General features: G+C 40.2%; 1 protein-coding gene across 3 annotated transcripts in view; it reads left to right on the top strand.

Annotated features, from left to right (window-relative positions):
• USP13 (ubiquitin specific peptidase 13) overlaps positions 1–14,779 on the top strand; it is a 150,772-nt gene that overhangs the window by 44,148 nt on the left and 91,845 nt on the right. For all 3 annotated transcript variants that reach the window (XM_023551495.2, XM_003412873.4, XM_064279711.1), the window contains exons 3-4: positions 9,608–9,668; positions 13,746–13,867. In XM_023551495.2, the coding sequence (XP_023407263.2) occupies positions 9,608–9,668; positions 13,746–13,867 (183 nt within the window). The remainder of the gene's footprint in view (positions 1–9,607; positions 9,669–13,745; positions 13,868–14,779) is intronic.

Genomic DNA, 14,779 nt, shown 5'->3' with positions numbered 1-14,779 from the left:
GGTTGCTTCCAACTTTTTGCTATTGTAAACAGTGCTGCAATAAACATGAGTGTGCATATATCTGTTCGTGTAAAGGCTCTTATTTCTCCAGGATATATTCTGAGGAGTGGGATTTCTGGGTTGTATGGTAGTTCTATTTCTAACTTTTTAAGGAAACGCCAGATAGATTACCAAAGTGGTTGTACCATTTTACATTCCCACCAGCAGTGTATGAGAGTTCCAATCTCTCGGCAGCCTCTCCAACATTTATTATTTTGTGTTTTTTGGATTAATGCCAGCCTTGTTGGAGAGAGATGGAATCTCTTCATAGTTTTAATTTGCATTTCTCTAATGGCTAATGATCGAGAGCATTTTCTCATGTATCTGTTAGCTGCCTGCATATCTTCTTTAGTGAAGTGTGTGTTCATATCCTTTGCCCACTTCTTGATTGGGTTGTTTGTCTTTTTGTGGTTGAGTTTTAACAGAATCATATAGATTTTAGAGATCAGGCGCTGGTCGGAGATGTCATAGCTGAAATTTTTTTTCCCAATCTGTAGGTGGTCTTTTTACTCTTTTGGTGAAGTGTTTAGATGAGCGTAGGTGTTTGATTTTTAGGAGCTCCCAGTTATCTGGTTTCTCTTCGTCATTTTTAATAATGTTTTGTCTTCTGTTTATGCCTTGTATTTATGCTCCTAACATCCCTATTTTTAATTCCATGATCTTTATCATTTTAGTCTTTATGTTTAGGTCATTGATCCACTTGGAGTTAGTTTTTGTGCATGGTGTGAGGTATGGGTCCTGTTTCATTTTTTCACAAATGGATATCCACTTATGCCAGCATCATTTGTTAAAAAGAGTACCTTTTCCCCAATTAACTGACACTGGGCCTTTGTCAAATATCAGCTGCTTATAGGTGGGTGGATTTATATCTGGGTTCTCAATTCTGTTCCATTGGTCTGTGTGCCCGTTGTTGTACCAGTACCAGGCTGTTTTGACTACTGTGGCTGTATAATATGTTCTAAAATCAGATAGAGTGAGGCCTCCCACTTTCTTCTTCTTTTTCAGTAAATGCTTTACTTATCTGGGGCTTCTTTCTCTTCCATATGAAGTTGGCTACTTGTTTCTCCATCACATTTAAAAATGTCATTGGAATTTGGATCGAAAGTGCATCGTATGTATAGATGGCTTTTGGTAGAATAGACATTTTTACTATGTTAAGTCTTCCTATCCATGAGCAAGGTATGTTTTTCCACTTAAGTAGGTCCTTTTTAGTTTCTTGCACTAGGACCTTGTAGTTTTCTTTGTATAGGTCTTTTACATCCTTGGTAAGATTTATTCCTAAGTATTTTATTTTCTTGGGGGCTACTGTGAATGGTATTGATTTGGTGATTTCCTCTTCGATGTTCTTTTTGTTGATGTAGAGGAGTCCAAGTGATTTTTGTATGTTTATCTTGTAACCTGAAACTCTGCCAAACTCTTCTATTAGTTTCAGTAGTTTTCTGCAGGATTCCTTAGGGTTTTCTGTGTATAAGATCATGTCATCTGCAAATAGAGATACTTTTACTTCTTCCTTGCCAATCTGGATGCCCTTTATTTCTTTGTCTAGGCTAATTGCTCTGGCTAAGACCTCTAGCACAATGTTGAATAAGAGCGGTGATAAAGGGCATCCTTGTCTGGTTCCCGTTCTCAAGGGAAATGCTTTCAGGATCTCCCCATTTAGAATGATGTTGGCTGTTGGCTTTGTATAGATGCCCTTTATTATGTTGAAGAATTTTCCTTCAGTTCCTATTTTGCTGAGAGTTTTTGTCATGAATGGGTGTTGGACTTTGTCAAATGCCTTTTCTGCATCAATTGATAAGATCATGTGGTTTTTGTCTTTTGTTTGATTTATATGGTGGATTACGTTAATGGTTTTTCTAATATTGAACCAACCTTGCATACCTGGTATAAATCCCACTTGGTCGTGGTGGATTATTTTTTTATATGTTGTTGAATTTTATTGGCTAGAATTTTGTTGAGGATTTTTGCAGCTATGTTCATGAGGGATATAGGTCTATAATTTTCTTTTTTTGTGATGTCTTTACCTGGTTTTGGTATCAGGGATATGCTGGCTTCATAGAATGAGTTGGGTAGTATTCCATCATTCTCTATGCTTTGAAATACCTTTAGTAGTAGTGGTGTTAACTCTTCTCCGAAAGTTCGGTAGAACTCTGCAGTGAAGCCGTCCGGACCAGGGGTTTTTTTTGTTGGGAGTTTTTTGATGACCTTATCAATCTGTTTTTTTGTTATGGGTCTATTTAGTTGTTCTACTTCTGATTGTGTTAGTTTAGGTAGGTAGTGTTTTTTCTAGGAATTCATCCATTTCTTCTAGGTTTGCAAATTTGTTAGAGTACAATTTTTCGTAATAATCTGATATGATTCTTTTAATTTCAGTTGGGTCTGTTGTGATATGGCCCATCTCATTTCTTATTCGGGTTATTTGTTTCCTTTCCTGTATTTCTTTAGTAAGTCTGGTCAATAGTTTATCAATTTTGTTAATTTTTTCAAAGAACCGGCTTTTGGCTTTGTTAATTCTTTCAGTTGTTTTTCCATTCTCTAATTCATTTAGTTCAGCTCTAATTTTTATTATTTGTTTTCTTCTGGTGCCTCATGGATTCTTTTGTTGCTCGCTGTCTATTTGTTCAAGTTGTAGGGACAGTTCTCTGATTTTGGCTCTTTCTTCTTTATGTATGTGTGCATTTATCGATATAAATTGACCTCTGAGCACTGCTTTTGCTGTGTCCCAGAGGTTTTGATAGGAAGTATTTTAATTCTCGTTGCATTCTATGAATTTGTTTATTCCCTCCTTAATGTCTTCTATAACCCAGTCTTTTTTGAGCAGGCTATTATTGTGCAGTTTCCAAGTATTTCATTTCTTTTCCCTGATTTTTCTGTTGATTTCTACTTTTATGGCCTTGTGGTCTGAGAAGATGCTTTGTAATATTTCGATGTTTTGGATTCTGCAAAGCTTTATTTTATGACCTAATATGTGATCTATTCTAGGGAATGTTCCATGTGCACTAGAAAAAAATGTATACTTTGTAGCTGTTGGGTGGAGTGTTCTGTATAAGTCTATGAGGTCAAGTTGGTAGATTGTAGCAATTAGGTCTTCTTCGTCTCTATTGAGCTTACTGGAAGTCCTATCCTTCTCTGAAAGTGGTTTGTGGAAGTCTCCTACTATAATTGTGGAGGTGTCTATCTCACTTTTCAATTCTGTTAAAGTTTGTTTTATGTATCTTGCAACCCTGTCATTGGGTGCATAAATATTTAATATCGTTATATCTTCCTGGTCAATTGTCCCTTTAATCATTATGTAGTGTCCTTCTTCATCCTTTGTGGTGGATTTAACTTTAAAGTCTATTTTGTCAGAAATTAATATTGCCACTCCTGCTCTTTTTTGATTGTTGTTTGCTTGATATATTTTTTTTCCATCCTTTGAGTTTTAGTTTGTTTGTGTCTCTAAGTCTAAGGTGTGTCTCTTTTAGGCAGCATATAGACAGATCGTGTTTCTTTATCCAGTTTGAGACTCTCTGTCTCTTTATTGGTGCATTTAGTCCATTTACATTCAGTGTAATTATAGATAAGTATGAGTTTAGTGTTGTCATTCTGATGCCTTTTTGTGTGTGTTGTTGACAATTTCATTTTTCCACTTACTTTTTTGTGCTGAGACGTTTTTCTTTGTAAATTGTGTGTTCCTCATTTTCATAGTAGTTGAATTTATGTTTGCTGAGCCATTATGTTTTTCTTGGTTTTTATTTTGAAGTATGGAATTGTTAGACCTCTTTGTGGTTACCTTAATATTTACCCCTATTTTTCTAAGTAAAAACCTAACTTGTATCGTCCTATATTGCCCTGTTTTCCTCTCCATATGGAAGATCTATGCCTCCTGTATTTAGTCCCTCTTTTTGATTATTGTGATCTTTTACATAATGACTTCAATGATTCGCTGTTTTGAGCATTTTTTCTTTTTTTCAAATTAATCTTAATTTGTTTTTGTGGTTTCCCTATTTGAGTTGATATCAGGATGTTCTGTCCTGTGACCTTGTGTTGTGTTGGTATCTGAAATTATTGATTTTCTGACCAAACAATTTCCTTTAGTAATTCTTGTAGCTTTGGTTTGGTTTTTGCAAATTCTCTAAGCTTGTGTTTATCTGTAAATGTTTTAATTTCACCTTCATATTTGAGAGAGAGTTTTGCTGGATATATGATCCTTGGCTGGCAGTTTTTCTCCTTCAGTGCTCTATATATGTCATCCCATTGCCTTCTTGACTGCATGGGTTCTGCTGTGTAGTGTGAACTTATTCTTATTCATTCTCCTTTGTAGGAGACTTTTCTTTTATCTCTGGCTGCTTTTAAATTTTTCTCTTTATCTTTGGTTTTGGCAAGTTTGGTGATAATATGCCTTGGTGATTTTCTTTTTGGATCAATCTTATATGGGGTTCAATGAGAATCTTGGATAGATATCCTTTCGTCTTTCATGATGCCAGGGAACTTTTCTGCCAACAGATCTTCAACTATTTTCTCTGTATTTTCTGTTATCCTTCCCTGTTCTGGAACTCCAATCACACCCAAGTTATTCTTCTTGATAGAGTCCCACATGATTCTTAGGGTTTCTTCATTTTTTAAAATGCTTTTATCTGATTTTTCTTCAATTAATTGGTGTCAATTGCCTTATCCTCCAGCTCCCCCACTCTGCATTCCAATTGCTCGATTCTGCTCCTCTGACTTCCTACTGAGTTGTCTAATTTTGTAATTTTACTGTTAATCTTTTGGATTTCTGAATGCTGTCTCTCTATGGATTCTTGCAACTTATTAATTTTTCCACTATGTTCTTGAATAATCTTTTTGATTTCTTCAACTGCTTTATCAGTGTGTTCCTTGGCTTTTTCTGTAGATTGCCTTATTTCATTTCTGAGGTCATCCCTGATGTCTTGAAGCATTCTGTAAATTGGTTTTTTATATTCTGCATCTTGCAATTCCAGGATTGTATCTTCATTTGGGAAGGATTTTGATTCTTTAATTTGGGGAATTGTAGAAGCAATCATGGTCTGCTTCTTTATGTGGTTTGATATTGACTGCTGTCTCCAAGCCATCTATAAGGTATTATAATGATTTATTTTGTATTTGCTCACTGAGTCTTATCTTGTTTTGTTTTCTTTCAATATACTCAGGTGGGCCACTAGATTGCGCTGTTTTGATTGTTGTAGCCTTTGAATCACTTATGTCCTATTACCAGCTGGTTTGGGCTGTTACCCAATATATAAGCCTAAGAGTCCACTCACTATTCTTGAATAGAATCAGCTTAGGTGTTCTGATTTTGGGTCACCAAGTGTGTGGTGTAGACTGTCACCTATTCACTTAGAGGAGTAATGGTGATAGTTGTGTGCACCAGATTCTAGTAGCAGTAGGGGGGTCACACTCCAGGGGTGGCAGGATGCTGACAGCCTTCCCCCACGTGCCAATGTGGTAGGTGTGCATTATAATAGTCACCTTGTTCCCTGTAGGGATGAAAGCCAAATACTGGATCTCATATGCTTGGCTGGAGCTGGTTCTGTATTTTTATTCCAGTTTAGGGAAGCCAGGGAAGGATTTTTCGTCCCTGGGTTTTTTGTAGCTGCTTCTCTCAGGCCAGGAGAATGGATTAGGAAAAGAAAAAAAAAAAACCCGCAGAGCACTTCACTCCCTGGCCCAGCAAATTCCAATGTTAATGAAGCCACCAGGGGCAGGGAGTGGAGGGATCAGATAGATAGGAGAGAGTAGCGCCCAGCAATATAGACAAAGTTACTTATCTTGCTCGGTTATGACTGTTTTATCTGAGATTCCCGAGGGACGTGTAGCCTGTGTGCGCTGGCTGGGTCGAGATTGCCCCCTAGGGTCAGGCCCACATCCCGTGTGGTGCTTGTGCTGTCTTAGAAGCTGTGGTCAGCTCCTCCGCTCCCAGTCCAAAGCCCAGCGCCAAGGTTCCCCAGCTGGGACGCCGCACTCCAGGCTCCAAAAGCAGTCCCTGGCTCCCGGTGACTTCTCCTTCGGTCAGCCGCGCTGCTGTGCTGCTTGCATGCGCTGGCTGGGCTTCCCCTGAGGTCACTTCGGGGCGCTAGGGCTACGTCCCGTGTTTGCGCTGTCTCAGGAAGCCATGCTCAGCTCCGCAGCGCCCAGTCCAAAGCCCAGCGCCGAGGTTTTCTGACTGGGATGCTGGCTTCAGGCTCCGAAAACAGTCGCTCCTTCTCCGTGGTTGCTCATTCTTTCATTAGCCACGTCAGTGTGCAGCCTTCTTGCACTGGCTGAGTTTCTACCGAGGTTACCCCAGGGGATTGGGGTTAGGGCTGTGTCCCGTGCCTGCCCCGCCTCAGCAAGCCGCAATCAACCCCGCCACGTGGCACCAGGGAACGGCGAGGGCTCAAGGCTGTGGTGCAGGAAGCCGGTTCCAGAGGCTGTCGCTGCTTCAGGGCACAGCTTTTCACTCCCCTGTCACTCAGGTCAACTCTTTAGATCTGTGTTTGATGGTCAGGGTTCGTAGATTGTCATGTATGTGATCGATTCACTTGTTTTTCCGAGTCTTTGTTGCAAGAGGGATCCGGGGTAGCTTCTACCTAGTCAGCTGTCTTGGCCTTGCCTCACTACTACATATTTTTTATGTGTCCCCGGTGGTCAGGGATATCCATCCATCCATCCATCCATCCACCCATCCATCCATCCATCCACCCATCCACCCATCCACCCATCCACCCACCCATCCACCCATTCACCCACCCATCCACCCATTCACCCATCCACCCCTCCCTCCCTCCCTCCCTCCCTCCCTCCCTCCCTCCCTCCCTCCCTCCCTCCCTCCCTCCTTCCTACCATCCCTCCCTCTATCCATCTACCCATCCATCCAACACATATTTACTGGTACCTGCAATGTGCCAGGACTGTTGCTTTTCTTACCTGACAAGCTTCCTTTCCCCTTGTGCAGATGAATTGATCATTTCTTCCTTTTGATTGTATCTTTTTTGACCCTCTCTTAACACTCTCCAAAATATATTGTGCTGTTTGTTTACGTATATGTTTCCCTGCTATGCTGGTGAGCTCCTCCAGAGATGCAAAGTGTCTTCTTTCCCTTCGTACTAAGCTCTGGCACAGAGCCTGACACAGGGGCACAGTCTTGTTTGCTGGGACAAGGAGTTCCAGTGCTTCAGCTCTGTTGATTTCTAGTGTTGACTGGTGTAGAAGCAGAGCTGGTGTTCTTTGGAAGAAAGACGTAGTTTCCAATCCCCCAAATGGAAATGGATCTAATCCAAGTGTAAGGTGTGAATACCACCATCAGCGAGAGCCTCATTTTCCAGCAAGTCTTATAAAGCCTCTCTCCTACTTTCTCCCTTCACCATCTTGCAGTACTGAAAAGGGCAGTGAGATTGGAACTATTAAAAGGATGGCACAAACTTCCTTAAAGAAATTTCAAGTGATTTCCAAGACTGTTAAACATAGATTAAGTGGGCCTTTAGTACAGGCTTTATTTAATCCTTTTTTGAGGCAGACACATGGAAAGGAGGGGACAGAGGCTCTGGGACCATGGAAGAGTGGGATTAAGAGAAATATGCATTACCATTAGTATTTGGAGGCATAGGTTTTTGAGCTAAAAAAGCTCCCAAAAAACCCACTGCCGTTGAGTCAACTCTGATTCATAGCAACCGTGTAGGACAGAGTAGAACTGCCCCATAGGGTTTCCAAAGCTGTGATCGTTACAGAAGCAGACTGCCACATCTTTCTCCTGTGGAGCAGCTGGTGGGTTTGAACTGCTGATCTTTCATTTAGCAGCTGAGTGCTTAACCACGGCACCAGCAGGGCTCCTTCTGAGCTGAAGGGTTCTGTAATTTTCACGTTCCTAAGATGTGAATTACACCCACTCCTCACTTATCGGTGTAGGTTCTAAAGACCAGATCATTATGAGAAAATTGGCGTTAGGTAAAAGTTGAGGATGACTACATCATTACGTAACAACTGCCAGATTACATCATTACCCCTTTCGTTATTACGTTTTTTCTCCTTAATTTTTTTCTTTTTTGATGGCCTGTGTTTTCAGTATTGAAATGCATGCTTACTAATTGAGTGTATTTAAATTTTTGTTTGGGTGGATTTTGAGAAATATGTTCTGGTACTTTATTGTGGGTGCCTTTCCATTAAATTACATGGAGGAAACTCTGGTTTTATAGGATGCAGAAAAACCAAAATAAACTCCTCAGGGCTCCATAACTATCATACAGGAAAACCATAGTTATGTTTGCAAGTCCTATTTCACAGAAATAAAGGAAAAAAAGGCCAATTTATAAAATTAACATATCCCAGAAGCATCACCTAATAGAATGCTCAACCTACTCCCACTCCAGTATGCTGAGCTTTATGCATTTCAGAAGGGACCCACCTTGATACTAAATGCGTTAGAACTGGAATAAGGCCTTACCTCTGAGGTCCAGAAGCATAAAAAGTGACTGGTATACCATTAACTCAATCATAATGAAACTATTACATAACTGCCAAACCACTGAGAATCATGGCCCAAGCAAGTTGACACATAACCTTAACCATCACAGCCAGCATTACTCTCACCTCGCACCTCGGTGTTTGTTACTGCCAGACGTATGTCGTTAATGCACAAAATAGTCTGGTAGTGGATTTTTTACTATTGCCGTAAATGCAAAATGTCGGATAATGAGATAGTCGGTAAGTGAGGAGTAGGTGTACAAACCTATAGTAGAAGCTATAAAAACTTAATGTGAGAGTCACAAAGGTGAGTCAGCCTTTGATGTCAAATACTAAAAGGTAGGAAAGGAGACTTAGGACATGCTGCAGTATGCTGAAAACTCTCTCTAATAACTGAAAATATGTAAAGGGTGGAGATATAGTTTTAGATCCCTTTGAAATAAAAATTATTATCCTATTTGAGATTAAAATTTTTTGTGTGAGCATCAGAAAGGTAATGAATGACTCCTATGTAACTGTTTAATGGGCATTTATTTCATTGCTGCTAGGGACTTCCACCAGGGGTAGAAAAATATGTGAAGCTTAGGGTGGCAAACATAGTCATCTATTGGTGCTCCAAAATGTTTATAAAGGTTAGACTTAAGTTTAATTAATCAGAGTATAAGTGCATATTTGCTGATAGTTATTCAGTCTTTCAGTAATAATTGTTGAGCACACCTGGGGCCGAGTACAGGGACCCAGTGGGTAAGCAAGGGAACAAGATCTTTACCTCCTTGAGCTGTGATTCTCCTTCCTCAGTTGTGGCATCATCGGGGTGGATGCCAGCCCTCCTGGGAGCACACGCTGATTGAAAGTTGAAGCATCTAATTTGCCTTGATCTTTGACTCCTCACTTCCCTTTCCAGAAGTGCTTTTATAGTTGGTAAAATGATCAGGTGGAACAAAATAGCATTGCCCTTCACCTACCTTCATGACCCAGGTCAAGTTCCTGTTTATCCTAGACTGTCTTGTCCAGGTTGAATATTTCCCCTTGGCCTTTTATAAAAACTGGGAATCTCCGAGAATACCCCCCACCCTAGTATTGTTTATTCCATAGGCTGCATTTTAACAATCTCCTGTTTCCTTTTCAGAAGGTAAGAGGGGCATCTGGTGGAGCTTTACCAAAAAGAAGGAATTCCAAGATTTTTTTAGGTAATGTAAATAATAAGTATTTCACCCAGATTTCCTCCCTCCCTCCCTCCCTCCCTCCCTCCCTTCCTCCCTCCCTTCCCTCCTCCCTCCCTCTCTCTCTGCTTCCCTGCCTTACTGCTCCCTCTTATATGTTTGATTTGGAGTAATATGTTGCTTATTACTCCACAGTTTAAGAATGAGAGGAACAAATTAAAACCTAGATTGTCTGATTTCACTGTTGACTTAGTGGTGACGGGTGTTCTTAACACCCATTTCTCTGTTGGGTTGAGCGTTTTGGAGTGGTTACACTTGTAGGGACTGGAGAGTAATTGTGATTCTGCTTCTGGTCTTTTTTTTTGTTGTTGTTGTTGCCTTTAAAACAGAGCCAGTGTCTTTTTTTTTTTTTTAATTAGCTAAACTACAGTCTTCATATTTTGTCATTTTTTCCCACTAATGCTCTGTTTCTGTTCCAGGATCCAATCCAGGATCTCACATTGCATTTAGTTACCATGTGTCTATAGTCTGTTCCAGCCTGTGATACTTCTTCAGTCTTTCTTTTCTTTAATAATTGGGGCACTCTTGAAAAGTTCTGGTCAATTATTTTGTGGAATACATCTCAAGTTCGGTTTGCCTGACGTTTTATTGTGATAACCGTGAGGTTAAGTATTAATGGCAAGAATGTCACAGAGGTAATGCGCCCTTCTCGGTGATGTGGCTCTGTCTTCATAGTGGTGATACTTTTAACTGTGTGCTGGGTTTCTCCATGGTAACGTTACAGTGTAATTAATAACTGTCTTGGAGGTGATACTTTGAGACTATTCTGGTATCTTGTTTCTCCTCAAAGCTTTGCCCACTAATTTTAGCATCCATCAGTGGGTCTTGCTTGCAGTAATTATTATTGTGACATTTGCCTAGTGATTTTTTTTCTCTCATTCAGTAGAGCCAGTTTTGCATATGCAAATGAGTATTAACTTATCCTATTAAACATCTGATATAGTTTTCGCAGGAGAAGTGGTTTCATAATATTTGACCAAGTACGTTTAAGTGGTTTATATCCCTAAATACTTGAGATTATTGTTTGAAAGGAAATTTAAAAATTATTTGCATTTTATGAGTTTATTTTGGTAAAAAATATTTACACGTACACATATATATGTATATATATTTGTATTTGTATATGTATTTGTATGTGTGGGAGCCCTGGTGGTGTAGTGGTTAAGAGCTTGGCTGCTAACCAAAAGGTCGGTAGTTCAAATCTGCCACCCGCTCCTTGGAAACCCTATGGGGCAGTTTTACTCTGTCCTATAGGGTCGTTATGAGTCAGAATCAACTCAATGGCAACAGGTTTGGTGTATGTATGTGTGTATCTATGGATCTCTATCTATAAATCTCTCTATATTATTTATATATCTGGAGACTGAAAGAGCCTGGAAAAATGTACTCCAGTTGTTAATATTAGCTATTTCTTGGTGGTAGAATTGAAGTGATTGTTATTGTCTTCCTTTTGCTTATCTGTTTTAAAGTTTTCTTCTACAACAAACATAATGTTACTTTCAAAATAAAAAGACACATTAGTTATATGAAAAGTAAAACCATTGAAAATAGTCACAAAAATGAATTTCCTTCAGTTATTCTGGACTGGACTTGACCTTGACGTCTTCTCTCCTAATTTTCAGCTCATGTTTTTCTTTATATGGCTTATTTGCGTGGTTTAAAGTCAGGAAAGGTATCCATCAGGGCTGTATCCTTTCACCGTACCTATTCAACCTGTATGCTGAGCAAATAATCCGAGAAGCTGGACCATATGAAGAACAGGGCATCAAGATTGGTGGAAGACTCATTAACAACCTGTGATATGCAGATGACACAACCTTGTCTGCTGAAAGTGAAGAGGACTTGAAGCACTTACTGATGAAGATCAAGGACCATAGCCTTCAGTATGGATTACAGCTCAACATAAAGACAACAAAAATCCTCACAACTGGACCAATAAGCAACATCATGACAAACAAAGAAAACACTGAAGTTGTCAAGGATTTCATTTTACTTGGATCCACAATCAACACCCATGGAAACAGCTGTCAGGAACTCAAAAGATGCATTACGTTGGGCAAATCTGTGGCAAAGGACCTCTTCAAAGTGTTGGACTGCCAGAAAAATGAACAAATCTGTCTGGAGAAAAGTACATCCAGAATATTCCTTAGAAGGGAAGATGGCTAGACTTCGTCTCACATACTTTGGACATATTATCAGGAGGGACCAGTCCCTGGAAAAGGACATCACACTTGGTAAAGTAGAGGATCAGTGAAAAAGAGGTAGACTCTCAATGAGATGAATTGACATAGTGGATGCAACAATGGGTTCAAGCGTAGCAAAGATTGAGGATGGCGCAGGACTGGGCAGTGTTTCATTGTGTTGTTCATGGGGTCAGTATGAGCCGGAACCTACTTGGCGGCACCTAATAACAACAGCAACGAGATTTGAATTAACATTAAGTGTGTATATTTTCTGTGGAAAAGAGACACTTAGATGATACCTGTAATGAAACGTATCTGCACATACGAACAAAAGATTTGTGCTTTGGTTACTTAGTATTGTTATATATACAATATTACATCTATAATAAAGAATTTTTTAAGAATAGAGAAAAATTCACCCACTCACTATTTTTATTTGTTCAGGTTTCTTCCTAGTTCTTGTCTATGAATATAACTTTTACAAATCTGTTTTTACAATGAACATAAATTTTGTATTTTTTAACATTAAACATTTCCATGTTTCTACATAGTCTAAATAAATACCATTTAAATAATATACCAGTGAGTTGACACACCATTCTCACTGAATGCTTATAGTCCAAGTGTAGCCCACACCTTTAGCATAACTCTTGGAATCGTCTTTAAGGTTGCTTTTCTCAAATTAACCTCATTGCTGTCTAAGAGTGTTGTTTGGTTCTGTATTTTGGCACCTTTGATTCTTAGAAAAACATATAATTAGAATCTTTTATTAGCATGTTTGGGTTGAGTCTTAGCTGTATCTCCTTTTTTCCTGAAAGTTGACCTTTGAGATTCCAAGAGCAGAGCTTACCCAAAAAGATACTAGAGTTTTGGTTGGAGGCACACAAAAAGGTAATAACAGAATGCAGATCCTTCAGTTCTCAGGCAACTGCTCTGTGCAGTAAAATAACTTTCTTCTGTCTACAGAGCCATATTTGTATGTTTGTGTACCTGTTTGTGTGTACATCAAACATATGAATATATAAACACAATTTGGGATGCCGGCATCTGTGTGAAAGTGCGGCTGAGATGTCCATGTAAATATTGTGACAAGACATTTCCTTGAGCCTTCACCTAACCTTTGCCAGGGATTAGCCAAGCAAAGAGACAAAGACTTGATGAAAGGCTAGAGGAGCTCCCGTTTCTTACAGAGAATTCTCCGCAGCCTGAGGACAACATGATTACATTATGGTGTTTACTTATCCGGGGCTTCTTTCCCTTCCATATGAAGTTGGCTATTTGTTTCTCCATCACATTAAAAAATGTCATTGGAATTTGGATCAGAAGTGCATTGTATATGTAGATGGCTTTTGGTAGAATAGACATTTTTACTATGTTAAGTCTTCCTATCCATGAACATACAATTTCTTACCTAAGCCCATATAAACTGTGTATTATTTTCTTTGTGCTACAAATGAGGGGACTAAAACTTAGTAAGTTTGTGACTGGCCCAAAGCAACATTAAGTTCTGGAGTCCATTTTACACTGTTGTAAAAAACATCCCAACCCATTCTGGTGAAATCAAGGGCCAGGTACCAGACAAATCACAATCTATTCCTTTACAACTTTTAAAAATGGAATTATCTAGCACACTTGTTTATTTTAACCATAGGGCTTTGTGATATGACATCTGTCAGTAGAAGTAAGTGTTCATAACTCATTAAGGTGGAAAGGCCTTGACTCCTGGTGTGGGTCGGATGGACTCACGACAGAGGAGGCAATTCATTGTAAATCCTTGTGGATTTCTGGTTTTCCTAGTGAGTGCTGCCTTAGAGTGGAATATCACTTTCCTCACTTCTTGTTCTTTTTGTTTTCTCCTCAGATCTAGATACTGATGATGATTTGAATAGCGATGATTATGATTATGAAGACGAAGCCAAACTCGTTATATTCCCAGACCACTATGAAATAGCACTACCCAATATTGAGGAGTTACCAGCCTTGGTCAGTGAGTGTGCACCCTGCTAGCTAGATGCGTGTGACTCTGTGTCAGGTGTGTGCGCGCGTGGTGTGCGTGTGGTGTGTGTGCGCGATGTGTGTGAGCGTGGCGTGTGCGCGTGTGGTGTGTACGTGTGGCGTGTGTGCCCGTGGGGTGTGTGCACGTGTGGTGTGTGCGTGTAGTGTGTGTGGTGTGTGCGTGTAGTGTGTGTGGTGTGCGCGCGTGGTGTGCGTGCGTGTGGTGTGTGTGTTGTACACGCGGTGTGCGTGCGCGCGTGGTGTGTGCGTGTGATGTGTGTGGCGTGCTCGCGCGTGGTGTGCGTGCGTGTGGGGTGTGTGCGCTCTGCGGCGGGGGTGGGGAGGCGTGAGAGAAGATGATAACAGGGAGCATCAACGTGAGCACCTACCTTCTCTCCTGTGGGGAGGGTCCTGCAGGGTGACGTTTCAGTAGCGTGGACCTTACCTGCCCTTGGCTGCCTGTTACTTCCCAGCCCTGTCTGGGCTTTATTGCTCCTGCTGCTGCCCTCCAGGATGGCCTGGATCACAGTCTGTCCTTAGATTTTCAAACTGTGCAGCTGAGTTTGTGGGGCTGCTACAGAGGGGCTGTCTTGTATCAGCAGGACAACTGTATCTTTATCTCTTCTATACGTTGACTGCTTATGTAAGATTTTCTTGGGAAAAATAAAAGACCATTGTTGAAACAACAGCAAAACAAGATTAGAAAAAGAACCAGACGTTTACAGATCACCCGTCTGCAGGAGCTCTGTGGTAATGTGAGCTCACTTTTTAGATTGCTCCTCACGTGGACTAAGACCATGTACTTTCTAGGTTTTAGGCTTTTAGTGGTGAGTTTTTCTCCTTCCCTTTTCTTCCTTTTCCTTTCCAATTTGTTTTTGTGGAGGAACTTTAATCTTCCCA

This window comes from Loxodonta africana, chromosome 1 (genome assembly GCF_030014295.1).
Source record: "Loxodonta africana isolate mLoxAfr1 chromosome 1, mLoxAfr1.hap2, whole genome shotgun sequence".
Taxonomy (NCBI): Eukaryota; Metazoa; Chordata; class Mammalia; order Proboscidea; family Elephantidae; genus Loxodonta; species Loxodonta africana.
Note: the sequence above shows the minus strand (reverse complement) of the source record. Positions and strands in the feature narration are given on the sequence as shown.